The sequence below is a fragment of the Nicotiana tomentosiformis genome, chromosome 7 (assembly GCF_000390325.3).
Source record: "Nicotiana tomentosiformis chromosome 7, ASM39032v3, whole genome shotgun sequence".
In the NCBI taxonomy this organism is placed as follows: Eukaryota; Viridiplantae; Streptophyta; class Magnoliopsida; order Solanales; family Solanaceae; genus Nicotiana; species Nicotiana tomentosiformis.
The window spans coordinates 64,447,384-64,471,579 of record NC_090818.1 but is presented as its reverse complement, the minus strand read 5'-3'; the positions used below and the strand labels follow the sequence as shown (position 1 = coordinate 64,471,579).

At 32.0% G+C, this 24,196-nt stretch overlaps 1 protein-coding gene across 1 annotated transcript; it reads right to left on the bottom strand.

Moving 5' to 3' along the window:
- Positions 1 to 1,764: 1,764 nt before the first annotated feature.
- Positions 1,765 to 15,279, bottom strand: LOC104091548 (uncharacterized). Its single transcript, XM_009596915.4, has 5 exons — positions 15,121 to 15,279; positions 11,295 to 11,404; positions 11,111 to 11,213; positions 2,455 to 2,647; positions 1,765 to 2,034 (listed from the first exon to the last, which is right to left on the bottom strand). The coding sequence occupies exons 2-5, from the start codon at positions 11,373 to 11,375 to the stop codon at positions 2,010 to 2,012; spliced, it is 402 nt and encodes a 133-aa protein (XP_009595210.1). The 5' UTR covers positions 11,376 to 11,404; positions 15,121 to 15,279; the 3' UTR covers positions 1,765 to 2,009.
- Positions 15,280 to 24,196: the final 8,917 nt, after the last annotated feature.

Genomic DNA, 24,196 nt, shown 5'->3' with positions numbered 1-24,196 from the left:
TAAAAATAGAACATAGAAAAAAGAAAACACGTAGGCATAAACATAAAGAATCTACGTGGCAGCATGGAGTTGCGAGAATTGATGTAGACAGATGGTATCAACGCTCCTATATATCCTTACTGCCAATTCTGAGCACCTTGTCTCCTGCTGAATTTATATTATTCTATTTTCTCTTCTTCTTTTTTTTTTAATTTAGAACATTTTTAAAACAAATTTTGGTTTAATTATGCAATTTTTGGAATGTTAATTCATGAAATTTGCATGTGAAAAATCATGAAACCAAGGTTGTTAAATTTGGTGGATTGCCACTTTTATGTACTTGGTCATGATAAACTCATGAAAAGTCATGCAAATTGTACGCAATACGACGATTAGGGGGAAAAAAGGAATTGAAACAAATTTAGAAAAAGTACTAATTTCTTCTAGACTTATTGTTTTGGTAGCTAAGTGAAAAGTAAAATTTTAATTTTGACTGTATATTTGGACATAAAATCCCTAAGTTTTTCAAAATAAAATTACATATTTAAAAATTATGTAAAAAATATTATAAGTCGAAATATTTATAGACATATTTAAAAATTACCATGAAACAATAATCCGTTTAACTCTGGAGATCCAAACCGTCATAAAAATTCGGACGAAGGAAGTATTCTTTTGGTGTAGGTGCTAGTTATTCTCGTCCAAAATGTGGATAAGTTGATGATTATTTAACACTATAGCTTACTTTTTATTTATGGTTCAACATTAATCTAACAGTAAAATCAAGCGATGAGATTTGATTAGTTGAAGAAAATGCAAGAAGAAATGACTTATGTTTATTTGTCCTTCCTTTTTTTCTTTTACTGATGCCAATTAGCTTTAAATAAATCCATTATACTCAGTCTATTCTATATTATGTGACAACCTTTCGTTTTTAATATGTTCTAATAAGAGTATTAAATTTTCTTAATTAAAAATATTTACTTCTCATTTACCTTTTATTGATATATTTTTATAATTATAAAATATCATGACATATTTAAGATTAGAAATTCTAAAAGTCCTTTTTTTTATTTCTTAAGCCGTATGCGCCTAGTCTAACACTGTAAGAAATTACTTTTGTATTGCAGGAATAGATATCACAATTTTCTAATAGTATGGTTAAAAGAAAAGTAAAGAAAGTATGGTAATTATAACATCACTGCAATTATCCTCTAAAGAAAGAAACCAATAAAGCCGTTAATAAGATTATCATTAAGTATGGTGTAAGTGTGAGTGCTAAGCCACACCGTCTTTCATTCAGTAAATAAAAAAGGAAATGAGGAAGAAAACAATATTCATTTTGGCAGCTTTAACCCTTTTTATACATTTCTATATTTTCTTTAATTCCCACTTGCGAAAGCAGATGAAAAATTGAACGTTGCTTTGTTCTTGTGCTCCATTATTGTCATTTATTAAAGATACTATAAACAAAAAAACTCACTGAATCAGAGAATATACAGTAAGATGAATTTTCTTTTGGGTTGGGCAGAGAGTTTAAATCGTCATATCTTTGATGAATCTAGTGTCTCGTGCGACGTTAAATAAATATATAATCACGAATGCTCACTAATTAAAAAAACTGTTTTAATCGTACGTACGACTTTAGGTTTATAACGCCATTAGCTAATTTAAGTAAAAACATTAGTGTCTAATATTGTATAAGACTTCCAGTAAAACACTTTTGATTATTAATATAGCATTTAGTTTGTGACATAAGACCTGATTTCCCAACAATAATGTTAATAACACCAACCAAATGAAAATTCCTTTCATTCTTCTCCAAACCAACTTTTTTATACTAAAATTAAGCCATCTTTAACACAGCTCAAAAATTAGATGGAAATAAGTAGCTCCCCTCTTCAAGAAAAACACATCAGAATTTGATTATACATAACAACAGGCTTTCTCAAGCAAGATAGTTAGCTCATAGGAGAGAACTCGTAATCTACTACGTGGATCTACTGTTGTCACTGTTAGCTCTCTGCTTTCTATTTGGAGATGTCTTCAAAAAACCTACAGGGCACAAATAGTGTGAGGGTCTCAACTCTCAAATCATTCATCTTTCCAAAGAGATTAACAGAAAACAAGTTGAAACAAATGATATCTAGAGTTCAAGTACGTGGCCTATTAAAGCTATAGCCTATGAAAAAGAGCACGACTACCATATTGATGAAGCCGAAAGTCGGTAAACAGAACTTCATGTTTTATGCAATGAAGCCGAAAGTTGGTAAACAGAACTTCATGTTCTGTGCACATTCTGATAAAATGTGTGCAGAAATGAGTATGCACCCATGCTTTGGAAGCTAAAAACAAATTGGGAATGGAAAACAAGGATTGACCAGGACAACGATTTCAGAAATCTCATGTAATGTGATTCAGACAATTAATTTACGGGGTTATGACTAATGACCAAATGAATTTTGGAGAACTTACATCTCCATAATTCTCTTCCTCTTATCACTGCAAATGTAGGAGCTCAGTTGTTCAACCTCCATATTGGCAAAAGTCTTGTCTAGATCATAATTCAACAGATTACATGCACCTAAATTTGCTGAGGACTCGTCTGTACCAGGTATACAGGAGAGATCTTTAAGTTTTCCTTTAAGATTCTCCATCAAAATGAAACCTGCAGAATACACATTATAAGATACTCTAATAATGAAGTGATCAAAACTTCACCTAAAAGATGTGATTCATGTCATTTACATAGATTCTTTCGGCAAGTTTAACTAGTAATAATTATACTGAAGAAGACTTTAGTAGGTTAAAATCATTGGCAGAAAGAAAAGGCAAACTGAAATAACAGGTGTGAGTTTTTACAAAATATCGAGGGAATTAAAAGCTGATGCCATTAAGGCATATATGGTAAAGCTTTTTGAAGTTACAATAATGCTAGAAATGGATAAAAGTTCTTAGGTTAAATAGGTGGCCAGAGAAGAAGGGAGAGGATGATAAAACAAGGAAAGATAGTCATGCAGGATAAATTACACAACACAAGAAGAAATAAGCTAAGAGGGAACCCCATTAGGGGCAGAAAATCCACAATAAGTTAAAAATTCTTCAAAGGTTCAACTTTAAGGAAATGCCAAAACTACATTGTGTGTCTTTTTTTTTTTGACTGATGGTGGTGTCCCAATCAATTTGCGCGCACCTCGATTAATTCAATGGGTACCTCCTACATCCAACTAGCATAGGTACCAGGTAACAGTGCAACCAAAACTTAGGCAAATGGGAAGAAATCACCTAGAGATTTTTGCCTATGTTGGTTTGGACAGCTGCACAGCTGCAGTGATGCAATGAGGACTTCTTCTGACTTCCACTTTCCCACAGCCAAGTTAGTTGAATGCAACTAAACCCATTGACCTCATATTACAAATCTTGTAAGCTATCATGCTTCAATAACGTACTAACAAATTGCATAACTGACAAAGCAGATAAGGTAAAGCTGAGAAACCATTGCACGCATCAACAAAGAATCCTCCATCAAATCAAGGATGAGAGATCCAAAAGGAGGTTCCTCCATGATCCAAATAGAGTAATACTGTTGGAATGTGTTTTTCAGAAGAGTGGTAAAAGAGTCCTAGTTCCAAGTGTCTAACTTCTAGGTTCTCCTAATATTATGGTATAAATGACTTGGAAACAACAAAAGGTCATGAAAATTATGTTAGTAGTATTACTATGTTCATAGATTCATTAAAATGCTAAGAATTTATCACCAAGAAGAATGGTGCAAAGGAATTGAGGGACTTCAGGCCTATAAGCCTAATAGGGAGCATTTACAAGATTATTGCAAAAGTCCTGACTGAGAGGCTGAAAAAGGTGATGGGAAATTAATAGATTCTCAACAAATGGCATTCATAAAAGGAAGGCAAATAATGGATGCCATACTAATAGCCAATGAAGCAATAGACTCAAGACAAAAATAGAAGAAGCCTGGTATCCTTTGCAAACTAGATATTGAGAAAGCATTTGACCATGTGAATTGGAATTTCTTAATAAACATGCTACAACAAATGGGATTTGGAGTGCAATGGATTAAATGGGTGAAATTCTGTATATCTACTGTCAAATTCTCAGTCATTATTAATGGTTCTCCAGAAGGATTCTTTCCTACTGAGAGAGGTCTCAGGCAGGGTGATCCCTTGTCACCTTTTCTTTTCATAATAGCCATGGAAGGTTTGAACAACATGATCAAAAAAGCCAAACTCAATGGGTGGATTAAAGGCTTTGAGGTAGCCAGGAATGGACATAACAACCAGGAGATTACACATCTTCAATATGCTGATGACACCTTGATCTTCTGTGATGCAGAAGTGGAACAACTAAGAGTTTTGAGGATTATACTGGTTCTTTTTGAAGGAATTTCTAGGCTACACATTAATTGGAGAAAGAGTCATCTCTTCCCGATCAATGAAGTACCAAACATGGAGGATTTGGCACTGATCCTGAAGGGAGAAGTGGGGACTATCCCTACCACTTATCTGGGTATGCCACTGGGGGCTAAGTCAAAATCTACTGCAATATGGAATGTACTGGAGAAATGTGAGAAAAAGCTGTCAAGATGGAAATGTCAATATTTGTCAATGGGAGGAAGGCTCACTCTGATCAACTCGGTATTAGACTCACTGCCAACCTATATGATGTCCCTTTTTCCCATTCATGCGGGAATCATTCAAAGGTTGGATAACATAAGGAATTTTTTGTGGCAAGGCAAAAAGGAAAAAAAGGCCTATCACCTAGTCAAGTGGAAAGAGGTAACTCTCGGCAAAGCGCAAGGTGGATTGGGAATTAGAAACTTGAAGAATCACAGCAAAGCCCTTAAACTAAAATGGCTATGGAGGTACTCTCAAGACCCTTAAAGTTTATGGAGCAAGGTAATCAAAGCCAAATATGAAATAGAAGACAACTGGATGACTAAACCAGTGCCTATGGAGCTAGTCTTTAGAGATCCATAAGGGTATTATGGCCAGCTCTAAAAAAACAAGTCTATTAAAGTGCTAAATGGTAGCAGGACATCATTCTGGAATGACAATTGGCTGAGAAATGGAGCTCTGAAGGATTTATGCTCTGACATATATGCTCTAGCTCATCACCAACAGAGATCTATAGCTGAAATGTGGTCACCTCAAGGTTGGGAACTAATACTCAGAAGAGACTCGAGTGATTGGAAGATAAATAGAATGATTGAGTTCTATAAACAACTGGACAACTTCACAGGAATTCAGAATGGAGATGACATATTGAGATGGCAGGGACAAAGCAGTGGAAAATTCAGTGTCAATGCAACCTACAAAACGATAAAAACCAACCAATACCTCAAGTCACCAACTGGCCCTGGAAACATATTTGGAAGACCAAGATACCATATAAGGTAGCATGTTTCTCATGGCTACTGGCAAAGGAAGTTGTGCTCACACATGAAAACTTAAACAAGAGGAAGTGGACTCTATGCTCAAGATGTTTTTGTGAAAATGAAGTGGAAACAGTTGGTCACCTATTTTTGCATTGTACGATAACTGATCAGTTATGGAAGATCTTCATTAATCTCAGAGGCATAGCTTGGACAATGCCTGGAAAGATTACTGAAGCTCTCTTTAGTTGGGAAGCAGCTGGAGTTGGGGCAGACAACAAAAACCGATGGAGAATGGTCCCTGCTGGTATTTGGTGGACAATTTGGAAAGAAAGGAACTCTAGATGTTTCGAGAACAACAACACATTGCAAGAGATCAAACTTAAATGTATTAAGCTTTTTTGTTTTTGGTGCAACAAGATATACCCAGAGGATACTATTTCTATCTTAGACACATTAGGTTCTTGTTAGACATGTAGACTGGTTTACTCTTTTTGCTCACTTGTATATATGGTTTAAGTACAACCCATGTACTGTTTTGTGTTTTATACATACAACATGTTACCTTCTCAAAAATAAAAAAGGGAAGCAGAACCTAAATACCACTATACCAGTCGGAAGCTAGAATCTTCTTTCTTTATTCTACTGGCTTCTTAGCTTGCAATAGTACCGCAAAAGTTGGAAACTGCTTTCGTAGAAGGGCAGCAAAACCGAAGATAAGCTATACCAGCTGAGTGCCAAAACCTTATTTCTTTATTCTACTGGTTTCTTTCAGCAGCTCCTCATCAAATCTTTCCTTGAAAGTCCGCTCACTCGCAAAATTGATGTTGCACCAAAATTTAACTGAGAGTTACTCTTGACTATCTGTTACAGTAACACGTCTTATCTCTTAATTGTAAAAGCCTATGGAGAGTAGGGAACATTCATCTAATATTAGCATTCCTCTTCTTTTAATTCATGAGACTGCATACCAAACTTTTCAATCTCAAGTTAAAAAGGAGGATCTGATTCTACTCACATCATTATACCTATATGTTTTGCACTATTGTCAAAGGCGAAAAAGTATAGAAAAGAGCTCAAGGCCTTATGTGGCTTTAAATGAACAACACATTCAAATGGACTTCAGTAACTAAAGGTGCAATGATAAACAATCTTTAAAAAATGGAAAGCTAGAAAAAATAACTAAAAGCAAAAAACATTTATATGAGCAAAGTAATTGAAAATACAACTAAGTGAAATATATTAAGTAAAAAAACATGTAAATAAAGTGCATAGACAGATTTAAAATTTTGATTTAGATGAAAAAATGCAGTTTTAAATTTCTCATTCAGGTTTACTGACTAGTTGTCTTATATTAAATTCTTTTCCTTAATAAGTTACAAATTCATTAATAATATTTCCTCCTTAATCAATAAATCTCTTTGTTGGATATATTTATTATTTAGGACAGTTCTCTTAAAGATAGAGCGCATGGATGATGAGGCACATGCCTTAACACTTGATACCTACATTAGTACGCTAACTGAGTGAGACAAAGCGCCCCCCTTGAGCTTCACCTAGCTTTAGGGCTTAAGCGCGCCTCAAATGAACCTTAATAATACTGATGTTTTCAGTCTATCAAGCTTTTGAAATCAGTCTATTTAACATTTCCCATTTACACACAATAAAAGCACTCGTTTCCAATTTGATTGGTCACTTTCAGTTTCTACAAAAACGTGGTTTTGCTTTCAAGTTCTTGTGATTTTTTGGCATCCTCCTCTTAAGAGGGTATAAAAAATAAAAATAAAGGGTCCTATGTCAGCACCTTCTTATGGTTCAAAGGGAAATAGTGTTGAAAGAAATTCTTTTTAATTTCATAAGTGCAAATGAGACAGATAGCTATTCTTTTTACAGTTGGATTTAAGCTGTAACCATTTGTTCATATGAAATAGGTGTAATAGCATATTCGAGTGTTATCACATAAAACAAATAAACAGGTATTCTCAATTTCAAAACATATGTTGCTTCACATCACTGTCAAACACCCAATTTTAGCTGGAATGAAATAATAACCATCTACTTATATGTTACGAGAGAATTAAGGCGCTCGTTGGTGGGAGTAGCAATCAAAGCTCAAAGGATCACACCTAGCCTTTGGGTAACTCCGAACTGAAAGATAACTTTTAGAATTTCTATAAATTACTTTGTGAAGCGGCGACTGAATGGATGCACTACCTCACACAGTCACACTTATTTAGTTACTCTTTGAGGCAGTCACTGGACTCCATATAAATCTGCATAAGAGACAGGCTCTTTCCATTAAACTTGGTCCAGATTATCCAGCACTTAGCAGACATTTTGGGGTGTAATATTGGAACTCTTCCTACCACCTATTTGGGGCATCCTTTAGGGCATAACCACAAGTCAATTATGGGATGGTTTTCTGGGAAAATGTGAAAGAAAGTTGTCAAATTGTAAAAGGCAGTATCGCTCCATGGTGGTAGATTAATCCTCATAAACAGTGTTTTGGATTCACTTCCTACTTACACAATGTCACTTTTTCCTCTTCCTTCCTCAGTTGCAAAGAAGATTTACAAGATGCGACAAAATTTCCTATGGGAAGGAAACGTTAACAATAAATCATCTACTTTTTGGTATACCTCTTGTGTACGGGCTCTGTTATGCCCAAACTCATTCAATGAAATTATTACTTTATCGACAAGAAAAAAACAGAGACAATAAATCAGTCAATCTAGTCAATTAGGATTCAGTTTAGAAAGATAAAAAGGTGTGAAGCCTAGAGGTAGGGACTTGAAAAAACACAATGTTAGCCTACCAAATGGCTACGGAGGTTAACAAAGGAGGAAGGTGGCATGTGCAATCAGTGGATAACAAAGATGCCTAATTTTTGTATGGACATTCAGTTTGGAAAAGTATCAGGACTCTTTGGGATGCTTTTGGCATGATTCTTTTTTGTTTTTTGATGGAAGTTTTTGGCATGATTCTTGGTTGGGTCACACACCATCAAAACAAAGTTACCCTGTTCTATATACATTGGCAGCCCACCAGGAAGCCTCCGTTCCAGATTATCACTCAAACGATAGTTGAATATCACTTTCAGAAGACTTTGCAGCAACTGGGAAGTAGACAGAACATGTGCTCTACTACAACAACTAGGAACCTACCGTATATGCTTGTAAAATCAGGATAACATTTGTTGGACGGGCAAGAAGAATGGTATGTTCACAGTCAGATCTTGTTACTCACTCTAGCAGAATTCACATACTACTACTCTCAAGGGGCCTTAGAAACAAATTTGTCAAAATAAAGCCCCTCACAAGGTACAGTGCTTCACTTGGATAGAATAAAAATGCATGCTTGACAAAGTCAAATCTACAAAAAAGAGGACTGAACATTTGTAGTAGATGCCCTCTCTGTGAAGAGCAACCAGAAGATACACACCGCCTTTTTATTTGCATTGCAAGGCTACTACACAATTGTGGGACATGTTTTTAATTTTTTTGGGTTTAAAGTGGGACTATGCCAAGAGACTTACTGTAACTTTTACAAGGTTGGCAAAGCAGGGATCTAAGGGATGTTCACTCAAGTGTCTGGGATGCAATTTCAATAATATTTGAAAACAAAAAGGAAAATATATCTAGTCTTAAGTTCAATTTTCTTTTTCCTTTATTTTTGGAGTAACATGGCAAATGTACATGAGGGTGACAAAGTAGAAGCCATAGTTGACTTTATTAGCTCCCTTCACAATCTGCGAGAGCAACTTTTGATGTACTCAATTGTCTAGAACAGCATACTGTTGATGCTGACTCATATATATACAACTTTACTTTATAAAAGAAACGAATTTCTAAAAATTTAAATAGAACTTCCCCTCGCCCATATGTCAGCTCACACTTGTTTTGACCATTCCAGAATCTTCATTTGTTCTGCTAAATATGCTAAAAGGTATTATGCAGATGCAAGACAAAAAACTATTGCTCTCTTCTCTAATTCCCTCTTCTTTTCTACTCTTCTTATTCTTCCTTCAGTTCCTTACTTTAATTGTGCAAGTTTTCTGCGATCAAGCCAAGTGTTACAAGTTGGTATCATAGGATTGATCCATTAACAACCCTCGCAGATAATCATAAACTCTAAGGGAATTAAAGATAGCATGAATAAATTTGAAACCCCAAATTTAATCCTTTGCAACACAGAGCTCTAGGAGGTTTGAGCTGATCATTTTGACCCAAAGTCAATTTGCTACTCTCATGCAAGAGAATAATGGCATTAATCTGAAGTTGGAAAGAATATCACTCATACAAGTTAATAAAGAGATGAACCGAAAGTTTGAAAGATTATCACTCAACTGACCTCCAACAGAAACGCGGAATATCTTCATTAGTAAGGTCCTACCATTTTGTGGCTCAAGGACAACTAGTGGGGGCAGATATTGGGTAATCCTCCAGCTCAGGTGTTGCAAAGGTAACTCCTCCCGTATACATCTCTTACTATGACAATTGAGAGTTATCTATACCCTTGTCCCTCACTTTGAAACACCCAATCCACCTTTTATCTAATTGCACACCCTACTATATCAGCCCTACCAAATCACGCCCCTTCACCACAGAAGCTCCTAAAAACAAAGCTCAACTTTGCTGAGTTTGATGCCATCAATCCAAGGGCTAGATTAGAAGGTGCATAAAGTATTTCGGAAGCTATCAAGTTCCGAATAAATGAAATTGAATTTTACTATTAAGCATGTAATGCATGCAGTTAATTACTGATTTAATAGGTATCTAATGGATCACGGAGGATGGTAGGCCAGTGTTCTATGCGCATTTACGTAGAAGGATTAGCAATATTATAGATATGTTCAATAAACTTCAGAAATGTCGAGATGTAGATTGTTATCAGGATCAATTGCAGGAGTTGCAATTGTTATGATGATGATGATTTACCTCCATCTTGAACTCTATGTTGCCATTTGCTTTGTCAATGGGTAGAAACAAGAGCTTAAGTCTCTAGTGAGGATAGCCAATCCTGCCACCTTCATGGATGCTTATGAAGTACCCCAATGATATAATGAGTCCATTAAAGCTCTTCACAAATAAACCTCTTTCAAGCCATCTCCATCACGTCCTAAGCCATTTCAAAACCCTCTGAATATGTCATCTCACAGTTGTTTTGATGAATACAACAACAACAACAACCCAGTATAATCCCACTAGTGGGGTCTGGGGAGGGTAGTGTGTACGCAGACCTTACCTCTACCCTGGGGTAGAGAGGCTCTTTCCGATAGACCCTCGACTCCCTCCCTCCAAGAACTCCCCACCTTGCTCTTGGGGTGACTCGAACTCACAAAGTCTTGGTTGGAAGTGGAGGGTGCTCACCACTAGAGCAACCCATTCTTGTCTAGTTGTTTTGATGAATAAAAAACCGAATTCCCTCCTCTCTAATTCCTTCTTCTTATCTACTCTTCTCATTCTTCTTTCTTCTCCTTCTGTTATTTACTTACTCTAGCTTTGCAAATTTTACATATGAAGCTCAAGGTTTACATAATCTCCCCCCCCCCCCCCCCCAATTCTTTTTTTTTTTTGAGAAAGAGAAGTTACCATCAATCTGAAGGAAAATACTAACAGATAAAGAATTCACAAATCTACAGCAAATACCAATTTATTCACTAAATTATAGATGGTGCAACCTATAAATAAAGTCAAATAAATGTTACATATTTCTGGAAAGGAAGAAGAAAGAACTCACTAAAGGCTCGGAGGGTCTTCAAATCAAACTTGTTTGCTAAAGACTCATGACCAATCTTTTTGGCACGTTGATGTATCAACACTTTTAGACCTATCAATAAATCCTAAAAATTCAACCAAACCACACCTAAGATATTGGTCCTCATAAAAAAAGAAAAAGGATAAAGGAAAGGAGAGAAACTTACAATCTCAGATTCTGTTAAGGAACAAAGCCATCTAACATCTTCAATCCTATTATTCCCTAAGATAGCCCTCTGTTCTTTCATCTTTCTCTGGCGGCGCAGTTGACGGGCACCTGATGCGGCGAAGTAAAACCTTTTAGAGCTCGTTTGGTAAGAAGGATCAAGGTATAATTAATTATTAGATTAAATTTGACATGAGTCATTTGATTGGGATAGATAGTATAACTAATACCATCATTAGTTATCCGCGATTGTATTATTTTTTTATTTTCATAGGAGTGTGAATAACTAATTCCGAAATAATTAATAATCGATAAGTTGTTTTCCAACCAAACGAGCGTTAGAGCATTATTTTGAGAGTGTAAGGGTTTTTTTATTTCTTTAATAGTTTCTATTTCATGGGTCTGCAAAGCCCACTTGAGTGGCAATTGGCTAAGGGCTTCGGGTGGGTGCATATATCAAAGGGACTAATTTCCATGATTAATGATGATGATAAATAGAAGTATGAACACATATCACAATGATAAACCCTTTAGAGTTTTTGGCCAATATTGTCCCTTATATTTGAGGGTAGGTCTATCAAATATAACTCTGAGCATATGTAGTCCCTTAAGAATGCTAAAGTGGAGCATATTTAGTCTCACTAACACAATGTATTAAAAAACTAACGGTGTTACCCAACTCTGATTCATGAAGCAAATCTTCTGCTCTAAAGCAAAACGTTTCCTCTCCTTTTATTGGATAACGCAAATTATCACTTTAATTCCTCATTTTTAGATAATATCTTCTAAAATTTTGACCTTGAAAATATCCCCTTATGTGTCAGTTTTCAATAAGAAAATGACACTATATAGCCGCTGTAAAAATAATAGCCGAGAAAATGTATAAAATTTGTATACATATTTTTTCCGCTACTAGATGTAAATAGTTTCTGGCACGGGCTAAAAGCGATAATACAATCTGGTTATTCCTTTGCTTCAATAATATGCCTAGAAGTGATCCTGGCAGCTCTATTTTTTTCAAATTTAAACTTTTCTTTTTGGAAAAATCAACCGAAATTTTTAAATGTATATATATACAAAAAAAAAATACAAATTTTATACATTTTTCAGCTATTATTTTTACAGCGGCTATACAGTGTCATTTTCTTATTGAAAACTGGCACAGAAGGGGATATTAAAATTTTAGAAGGCATTATCTAAAAATGAGAAATTAAAGTGATGATTTGCATTATCCAATAAAAGGAGATGAAACGTTTTGCTTCAGAGCAGAAGATTTGCTTCATGAATCAGAGTTGGGTAACACCGTTAGTTTTTGAACATATTGTGTCAGTGAGACTAAATGTGCTCTACTTTAGCATACTTAAGGGACTAAATATGCTCAGGATTATATTTGAAGGACCAAAATAGACCTACCCTCAAAGATAAGGGACAATATTGGTCAAAAACTCAAACCCTTTACGAGGAACATGTATTATGCAGGAAGTTTTTCTGTTGGGCTTGGGCTTGTGTATACGAACAAACGAACTAATTTGAATTGTGAAATCTTTTGCCATTGAATTGTGCTTGAGACTGTAAGGATGTGAAGTTTAATAGGAGAAACGAGGGTAAAAATTGAACGGAAAGGAGAAATACGATCTTTTCTTTCACATGGATAACATGGTAGTAGAAAATGTCTAACTAGATATTTCTGTAATTTGAAGTTGTTATACTATAGTTAAAATTGTGGTCTCTTAACTATTGAATGTATGAAAAAATATGTATACTATTTTTGAAACTTGAAAAATTATGTATACTATCTACTCTAAACATTAAATTAGGACTTTCCTCTTCACATCTTGACAATTTAGAAACCAAATTTGCATAAGTGTTCTTAGAGAGCCCTCAATCTTTCCAGCAGTAGGAGAGGTGGAAAGTTACATAATCAGATAATTATAGGTTGGCACCAGAAAATAAGCTGAAGACCTAGGTAAGAAGAATCAATGATGCTCCATCAATATCACTTCATCGATTTAACAACAACAACAACCCACTATAATCCCACAAGTGGGGTCTAGGGAGGGTAGTGTGTACGCAGACCTTACCCCTACCCTGGGGTAGAGAGGCTGTTTCCGATAGATCCTCGGCTCCCTCACTTCATCGATTTAGTTTTCTGTTATTCTTTTTTTTTTTTTAGAGTTTAAAAAAAAAGGTAAAACAGTTGTTTTCAAAATTTAACCTGAAAAAAGAAAAAATAGTTTACGGCAGGCTTTACCATATTGTAGATTATATAAGCACAACGCATTACCATATTTGCCAGTCTTGGTATGGCAAAATCCTTGGTAAATACTCCCTCCGTTAACTTTTACTTGGCGGATATACTAAAAATAGATTTTCATTTTTACTCGTCACTTTACGCATATCAAGAGAAGAGATTTTCCTGTTATACCCACAGTATTTATTACTCATTTCAAATCACTTTCTCAAATAAAATAAAATATGCATCAATTAATATGGGTATCATGATAAATTATGCACTTTATTTATTATTTTTTAAGGGGCGTGAAAAATCAAAATGTGTCAAGTAAAAGTGAACGGAGGGAGTAGAATGGAAGGGCGAAGCAGAGGGATGACAGCCTACTAACACATGGAATTGGCAAGAAAGTTTGAGAGATGCTTTATTATTTGCAAATTAATCATTGACGGGGCCGGCTTCAGGGTAAAGCAACTGGGGGCGTCCAAAAATCTCGTTATACAATATGAAATAGTTATTATGTAGTAGGAGTAATTATTAAAGAAAAAATGAATATCAGCTTGTCAAGGCCTATAAATAAAATAATTACAGTATCCCAACTTTAAAACCATATGACTTTCGGCTCTTTCTTAAATGGAGATTACAAAAAGAAAATAACACAAATATAAACAAAACAAAGACTCTTTTGTTTTTTCAGCCTCTCATTAGTCATTCCTCTCCTTTTTTAAATTTTTTCCTCACATATTGTAGTCCACCTACATTTTTTCAAGCCTAGAAGTTTCTTTTATCTGATTATACATTGATTCAAATTTTAAAAGTATTTTGTAAATGAGTGTTCACAAGTACTGAAGCAAAAACTTGAAATAAAAAAACTCTTCCATGGATTGACTGTGCCGATAAAATTTAAATATGTCAACTAAGATATGGATCTGGTTATTCAAAACTCAGCATACATATTAGGAAAACTTCATTATAAAAATGATGAATAACTTTGTAACTCAAGAAGCTAGAGAATAAGTTTCAAATTGAAATAAATATAATTATTATTAAATAACTTTAAAGCCTCTTCTTAAGGTTTATCCTCCCCCCCCCCCCCCCCGGCTACCCCAAACCAATCCTTATATTTGTGAAGTTAGAAATAGTAGCCATTTGCAAGACGTGTGATTCCTCTTAGCCTTTTGTATATATATGACAATATATTCACTGAGAAAGCATTAAATGAATAACCAGCAGCTTCCCCACTATTCTTCTTATTTCCTAATTCGTTTTCTTCTAATTTTCTTTTTGTTTAAAGCTTTTCTTTTCATGTTATTTCTCTCTTATTATTGTGAACCTTTAAGTTCATGACAAAATCAATTCAAAACATGTGCCTGTCTGTACCATACCATATTAAATGTTTAGAATAAGATTCTATGTGTTTCAAGATTCAACTTTGCATCACAAGGTCAATCATCCTCTTTTCTAGTTGCTAGGTGAAATTACGGCCAGAAAAATCTAGCAAGGAACCCCTAAATATTAGGTATAAACAATAAGGTTGAAATAAGAGATACAAGCAAAATAGTGCAAAGCAAAATATTTTTGAAGAAAAAAGCCTTACTAGGTCGCCGGCGTCTGGCGGTGGAAGAATCGCGGATTATCGTTTCACGGGGAGAGGGGGATTATGGGAAAGAGCGCAAATATTAGAGTACAACCGAAGAAGAAAAATGTGAGAATATCTAAGAGAAAGAAAACAATCAAATTAACCACTTATGTTAAAGGGTTAAATTTTAGTCCTTATGTATTACTCTGAATGAACATAAAAGGTCCTTAATGTTTGCAAATAGTGGACATCTTTTGTCCAAGTCAAAATTAAAAGTGAAAAAGAATGATTTAAAAGTTAAAACCCAAAGCTAACTGAAGAAGCTAAAAAGGGTGGGTTGGCTTTAAACAAAAAATTGAGATAACGGGGCTACAACAAAGAACCTAAATAAAACAAAGGATCCCCATGACTACCTTATACACCATATTTATCATAAATAAATACATAGCTACTTTTTGAGTTTTATAACAAACTAGTATTAGTACCCACACGATGTGCGGATATAATCCATGTTAAACAATGATTTGGATTATTTGAATTATGTGCAAATAACCTTAAAATCAAACCTTTTATATATAAATTATAAATAATTATTTGATATTAATTAAGTAGCAGGACATGAAATCATTTTTCAAATCCCATAGTGCATAATATGTTTTCTTTTTCTATATCCGTAATAACCCAAACCCATAATTTTGACACTTGTATTATATTTTACGGTCAATATTAAGGAATATTAAACATGTAACGTTGTGATCTGTCTTGTTTGAGTACGTTAAATTATATTATTTTTAACAAAATTCTTACTACGACTTTATTTTTTTATCTCAAATTCAAATAAGTCTTATCCTTCTACATTCTTAGACAGATTTTTTCCCCTTTATTGTTCATTCCTTATAATTTTTTCATTATTTATTACTTAATATTGTTATACTGTAATGCGATCTTTTATTCGCTTATAAATTGACTTAATGTCTTGCTTATTACCCTTTTAATAATTATTAATAAATGTAAAAAATACTTATTCTTGAAATTTAATGTATTTTTACACTATTATCCTCTTACTCAGATCTCTTTCGTCATTTAAATCTATTAATAATATTTTTGAGTATTATTTAATAATTTAATTTATTTATTTTTAAATACAACAATAACATACATAGTATCATCCCACATATATTTAAAAATATAAGTATCCTTGCACTATCTCTATTTTCCTCTTTATATATTCTCTTTCATACTAAGAAATTTTAATTAGCTTTTTACATAAATATTTTACCTATACTCAAAATAATATTTTATTTTATTTTAAAATATAACTTTAAATTAGTCTAAGAATTACTCCATCTGTTTCAATTTAGATGACACATTTCGCTTATCGACAGTCAATTTGACTAAAATGTGAAGCTAAATTAAATTAGTTCAACTTAGTATTTTAAAATTAAAATTTAGATATACAAAACTACACGAAAAGCACTATAAGTTCTAATTTTTCTCACGTCAATACGATAATAAAACATGTTTTAAAATGTTGGTCAAACTTCACGCAGTTTGATTCTCGATAAGCGAAATGGGTCATCTAAATTGAAACGGGGGAATAATACATAAGTTCTTTTATAATGTTTCAAATCTATTGAATTTTCTTATAATAATTTTCTTCTATTACGTGCATTTATTTTGTTTTCTCTTTTAGTTTCAAGATACAAATTTGGTTTTTAATTTTCATTAGTGAAATTACCTACATGATATATTTATTTAGTATATTTAAATTTTTAATTTAGTATCAAATTTTTATTTTTCTTTATCTAGCAAGACTTCAATTTAGTGGTCATATCCGTATTTTGAGTGTTCTCATCATAACTTTAAGAACTTTCTAATCTCAAGTTCAAATAGTATTTTCTTTTATTTTCAATATAGATTTTTTTGAATTTTAATTAGTTTTCTTACTTTTTCTATAATGTTATCTAATATGTAATATTATCACGTTTTCGTATTTTTTTTTTAACTTTTCACTTTAATTAATATTTTTATCTACTATTATTTTTAATATAATATATATAGATATATAATTTTTTATATTAATTAATTTTATTTTTAAACAATTTATTGAAATTCTTAAATTATTTAAATTTATCAATAATTTTTAATTATTGTATATCTACTTTATTTTATTTTATAAAGTAATTTTTAGTATAAATATCGTCACATTATCTCTAATTTATTTTTATTATTCAATATTTTTAATTTTTTCTTTATCTGTTAGACTTTAGTTATGTGTCCTTATATACATGCATGTCATTTCTTATCATACTTAAACAAAAACTTTCTCATCTCAAATTTAAATAAGTTTTATCCTTCTTCTTTTGTATGATGAAATTTTTTAATTTTTTATCTATACGTTCCTTAGTTTTGCTAGTATATTATTCAATACTTAATATTATAACATTACCTTGTGGATTTTCATTAGCTTGTTTAAATTTAATATCCATCTTTACATACTCATTCTAATACAAGACAAATAAATATAAAAATATTTCAATGGTAACTTTGACTCCATTGCTCATATTTCAAAGTGTGGTTTTTCTTATCACATTTTTTTATTAAAAAAATCTTATCTCAAATTTTTACAACAATGGTTCCACTATCATTTGTTTCTACATAATATTTCTAGAAATAAAAAAGTTATGAAATGGAAGAAAACGGATCATGTTGTTAGTAAATAATTATTAAAATAGAAATTTTTATTTTAAAAAAGTTTTGGAATCTATTTACAATGAAAATAGGAGTCAATATTAGTTGATTTATACCTTTAGATTAAATTTGATCAAACCTAATTTGAGTTAATTCTTATTAGATTTTATATTTTGATATTTTATCCCAAAAGTACCAAGTATTTTTTTTTGTACGCCACTTAGCTTAATATTAAGTTTGACCGCCCTCTTTTTAATATAATATAGATATAGATATTTATATTCTCTTTATAAACTGTTATCTATATCCCCTCTCTCTCTCAGAGAGAGAGAGAATTAGTTATACTTTTATGTATATTATTTCGCCTAATAATCCATTTGCCATTTATCCGAATGGTTATAATTTATTCTTGTTAAGTTTAAATTTTTTAATTATATAAAAATATTTATTTACGTATAAAATATTTACTTTTTTGATTTGTCAGTATTAATATGAATTTATTATTCTTATTATTAAAATATTTTTAATAATTATTTAAGTTTTTCTCTTACTTTGTAAATAATTTTTATATTTTATGTAAGATCTTATTTTTATGCTTGAAATTTTTTATTTCTTAAAGAGATCAAATCTTTAATATCTTAAGTAAATTTTATATTTTAACTTACTCCAAAGTATAAATAATCATAGGTTATCTCAATTTACGTCTTTCTATATTTTTTTTATTTTTTTAGTTTTTTAATTAATTCTTTAACTCCATATTTCTAGCTAATATAGAAGAAAATTTATGAGTGGATCAATATAGAGATAGGTATATATATAAATATAAATATACATATTAGATTTGTCTAAAATCTATTTAGATTATGTATAAGATTCATTCAACCACTTCCATTAATTATGTTTTCATTTATTAATGTTGTCTTAAAATTGCCAAGTGACTTCATTTTAGCTTACCACTTGGCTTAACCACAATGCATATTATCTCCCTTTTAATATAATATAGATATAGATACATTCTTTCAAACCCTATCTCAACTACACACATGCACCTCTTTTTTCATTGCTTCCCAAAAAGATTCGATCTCGTTCGTCGCCGCTGATCCGTCACTGTTGCTCTGTCGTCGTTGCTCCATCGCTACTAATCCGCCAGTCTCGTTCGTCGTTGCTGCTCCGCCGGCAAAGCTTTGTCCTCTCCGGCGAACGGCCATCACTGGCTAATGTTTGGCTACAATGAAAGATCTCTCAGATCTGGTCAGATTTTCGAATAAGTGTACTCTTAGATCTGGCCGGATTATTTTTCGTCTCTATTTTTAGTGTTAGTACAATGTATACAGTGTTTTACTTGGCCGAAAGATGCTATCTCCGATGAACTTTCTTCTCTTATTTGCTATTGAGTCACGTACAATGATATAAATACATTATATTATGTCTGTATTTTTTAATGCAAATATAATTTTTTTTTTAATGTATTTTCACATGTATTTATGTATTCCGAAGGTGATTTTTTGGCAGATCCCTGTATTTTTTAAATTTTGGTTATTTGAATACAACCAAATTAAATAAAGTGAATTGAATGCAGTATAAAAGCAGCTACGAATGAATACAGTAAATTGAATACAATCGAATATCACTGTATTTTTTATTTTTTGTTGTTTTAATACAATTGAATTGAATATAGTGAAATTGAATACAATGTAAAATAGTTAAGAATGAATATAGTTGAATTGAATACAGTGTATACAACCGAATTGAATATAGAGGCATGCACCCCTTTTCTTGATTTTTTGTTATTTGAATATAACTGAATTCAATATAGTAAAATTGAATATAATATAAAATATATAAGAACGAATACATCCGAATTGAATACAACGACATACATCATATGGCAATCAATTAGTAGCTACGGAATGTAATTAACTAAACTATAGCTACGACTTGCAATAAGCTTCCAAACAATAGTGATTTCTGAAAACTCCCCTGAAACAAATGAATCCATTTCTTCTCTGTGTTGGGTTGAAAAAATAGCAAAATTGCACCGGTTGTCCCCTAAGGAACTGGTCTTTAAATATTGTTCATATTCTTTACTTTGTTGTAAAAATAGGTTTTTGCTTACCAAAAATACTATAGTTCTTCAATTGGAAGCTTGAAATTCATGTTTGAGAGTGAAAACTGCAAGTTTAATGATTGACTATTGTTAAAATTATTTGAATGTAGATAATTAGTACTAAAAATTTTCGTTCAAACACTAATTTAATGATTTGCTTTTAAAATCTTAAAACTTCATTTGGTCCTTAGAAAGTGTTGAAGAGGATAAAGTGGATCTTCTTGATTTGATATTATTTAACTAAATTGGTGATTGAAGATCATTTGTGTTGGGATTTGGAGGTTCTGTTTCAAATTTGGATAATTTGGAGCAGATTTAGAGTGGTTTTATTGGAGTTGAAATTACAATTTCGAAAAATACTTTGTTGAACAACACAGATAAATCGCCAACCAGGTAGACTTTGACGAACAATTTAACAACTAGGTTGATTGCAGATAAAGTCATGTCAATATGGTAGAGTTTGGTGAACAGTTGAACAAGCACAAAGTCATGCCAATTAGGTAGAGTTAATGAAAATTTAACAAATTAAATAAGCAAATACACAAAGTCATGCCAATATGATAGGATTTGGTGAACAATAAGTCATGCCAACCGGAGAGTTTATAAATAATTAATAATATAGATAGAGTAAATATAACATAAAATCTATCACTCCGACAGAGAAACCCTATCAAGCAATACGTGTGGGAGGGAAGGGTCGAAGGTCATTTTCTAAACGGCAAAGGGTCAAATATACTCTTGTACTTTCGAAAATGGTCTAAAAATACCCCTCGTTATACTATTGGGCTATATATACCCTTCCCGTCATACTTTGGAACAAATATACCCTTATTTTGGATGGAGTGCCACATGTCAGCACCAGATGAAAACGACCCATTTTATTTTTTTTACCCGATCCGTTTTTAAAAACCCACCACCCGACCCGTTTTAAAATTCTATTTTTTTAAAGTATATATTTTGTAAAAATTAGATTTATTTTTTGTAAAAACTGAAAAAAAAAGTAATTTACAAAATATATATTTTTAAGTATTTTCAGTTTTTTTAAAGTAGTTTTTTTGTAAAAATTGAGAAAAAAAAAGATTTTGCAAAATATTTTTATTTTTGTAAAACTAATGCATATGTAGTCCACTGCTTTAAGAGAGTCTTTTTTTCAGTTTTTTAAAAAAAATTAGTTTTTACAAAAGACATACTTTAAAAAAATTAAAAAGACTTTAAAATATATATTTTGCAAATTTCTTTTTTTTTTCTTCAGTTTTTACTGAATATATATTTTTCAGTTTTTAAAGCATTTTTTTAAAAAATATTTTTTTTCAGTTTTTATATAAAAAAAATACTTAAAAAAAACTGAAAATGCTTAAAAATATATATTTTGCAAATTACTTTTTTTTTCTTTTCAGTTTTTACAAAAAAGAAATCTAGTTTTTACAAAATATATGCTTTAAAAAAACTGAATTTTAAAACGGGTCGGGTGTTGGGTTTTTTTAAAACGGATCGGGTAAAAAAATAAAATGGGTTATTTTAATCTGGTGCTGACACGTGGCACTCAATGCAAAATAATAGTATATTTGTTCCAAAGTATGACGGGAATGGTATATATAGCCCAATAGTATAACGAGGGGTATTTTTAGACCATTTTTAAAAATACAAGGGTATATTTGGCCCTTTGCCGTTTTCTAAATATATTAGAAAATAGAAATAATATTTAAAGACCAGGTACTTATAGGTCCATTCCTGTCAATCATTCTTTAAAAATAACAGAAAAGCCGGAAGCTCTATTCCTTGTCCAACTACACTTGCTTGGTAGAAAAGAAGTAATACAACTTAACACCAAAAAAAGAAAAAGATGAAATAGTTTGAAAAAGACGGAAAAATTCGAACACAACACGAAAGAGCAATGGATCGTCTGGTCTCACTCACATAACTCTTCCAACTTAACGACGAGTGATTTACAAGAATGATAGAGGTTGATCTTGAACTTTTGACTACACTTGCTTTATGGATAATCCAAGTTTTAAAAGTTTTGTCCTATGAGCACAAAATTTTAAATTTTTACCTTGAATATTTGCCGATGGGGCAAGCGGAGACAAAACCTTTGCTCGTGAAATAAGCGGCGAAGAAAAATTCAAGACCTCCCCTTACCATATCATATTTTTGCATTTTTTTGCTTAATGACGCGATAGGAGAAGTTTCACCACTAATTATTTTGACTAAGATATAAATTTAGTTTTCAGCACTCACAAATCACGACTCTTGGGAAGTATTAACGATCAAAAGAAGAGCTTCAACAAGAATTAGATTGATATTTTCATGGTCTTCTAGAAAACTAGCTGATGAAAAAGAAAGTGGTGCCAAATTTATCTCCATTTGCTGCCATAACCTCATAAACAGCAAAAAGTTAGATTTCAACTCGTGAGTTCCTAAAAAATTAAACATACACATCATGCTAGCCTGTCTATTTTAATTGTTGTGTATTTGATTTTTTTTTCCTCACATTACGTACCATCTCAATCGGGATCTTTATCAGCTAAAAGTGAAGTAAATGTCGAAATTTTACTTTTTTGGACAAATTCGATCTAATAAGATCCTTCGTGCAATTTGCAAAATTAATCCAAATTCGAAAACAATTACTACTGTTCTTGTTCGTATTTACTTTTTTCTTCAAAGGAACATTCAGATGTAGTATCAAAAATTACGTGAATTATTTCTTACTATTTACTTTATTTTATTTTTGTATACTACAAAATTGATATGTGACCCACGTGTTTGTCATTATAAGATTCACTCCTAGTTAAACAGTTTTAAGTCTACTTCGATTCCCTTGTTTGCCATTGGTTTCGTAGACAACTAGTATAAACGGAATTTTACGGGTTATCTCTTAAAGCGTGAACAAAATTCCTCTATCACGTGAATCTCCAATTCCAGAGCAACTCAATGAAATCTTCATCATCAGCATGATAAAGATTCGCGAACGTTCCACGGTCTTCTACTGTGTTACCCAAATAGTATCCGGAAATAGTAATTTCGTGTGGGCAAAATTTTCTAGGAAAAAGACTGAAAATTTCGGCCACCTTATTCTACTATCTCTAGGTGGAAAACATTATGTATTTATAGCACAAGTTTTAAGGGTTAAAACCCTTTTCCAAACTTGTTGAGTTTTCTTTTCCACTAGAAAAAGAATTCCTTTATTTTCTATTATTTACGTACAACAGAGACCACAAAATTTAATTAACAAGGCTTCCAATTATGGAATTAATTTATAATTTTCGAAATTAATATCCACCATAATTAATTACGAATTATTCTACTAAAAATTCGTAATTGCACTCCTTATTCAATTTCAAAATTCATCCATTAAATCTCATTTAACTTCCCATGTTAAGTTTCAGATACTAATCAATTAAATTAAATTACTGACAATTTAATTTATTGATTATTTCCTTTAGACTTTCGCTTAACTTATTTCATGTGTCGGATACAAAATTCACCGGTCGGATTTACACATGAAAACTAATAAGCTTTCATAAAGGCGTATCATCAATCTCTAAACCGAGACATGGATTCCTTCAACTAACTATTACTTCGCCAATGTACATTATTATTATCCAATTTACCAAGCATATTGACCCACGAAAGAATCTCGCCTTTTAATAAATCAAAACAATAATAATATACACAACTAATAATAATTATATCAAGATTAAGTGTATAAGTACATTTAATGGCTAGAGAGTTTATTTTATTAAATCAATATAAAATACTTATCTCTACTTGGTCCGTTCAATACATACAAAATGTACTAGCACAAGAAGTTGGAATTAAATCATTCCCATAATCAAGATAAATTATATTTAATCTTGTACTACAATCATTCATGATCGTTTGTCCAATTCCATCATTAGATTGTGAACTCAAACTTTATACTTATAAGAACCGATGATTTAATCTTCCGTGTATAAGCTAAACTCTATACACTAAATCATCTACTATATAAGTAAATGACACAAACTAATATATGATCTATTTAAAACTTAATTAAAACTGAACAAATAATTATTTCATAATAAATACTATATCTAAACCAAACCCATAGTTAACAACATATATCCCAACAAAGTTAAGTGGGTGGCTTCACCTACCTTAACAAAGATTTTTCCTTTAGACATTACATATATGACACACGAGTAAAAAGATTGAACTTGAATTGTACGGGAAACTCAAAGAAGAGAACCCCTCCAAAAATAGGCGTATGACACTAATTGTAGCACGCACATGCATGTAGTGGCGGATGTAAGATTA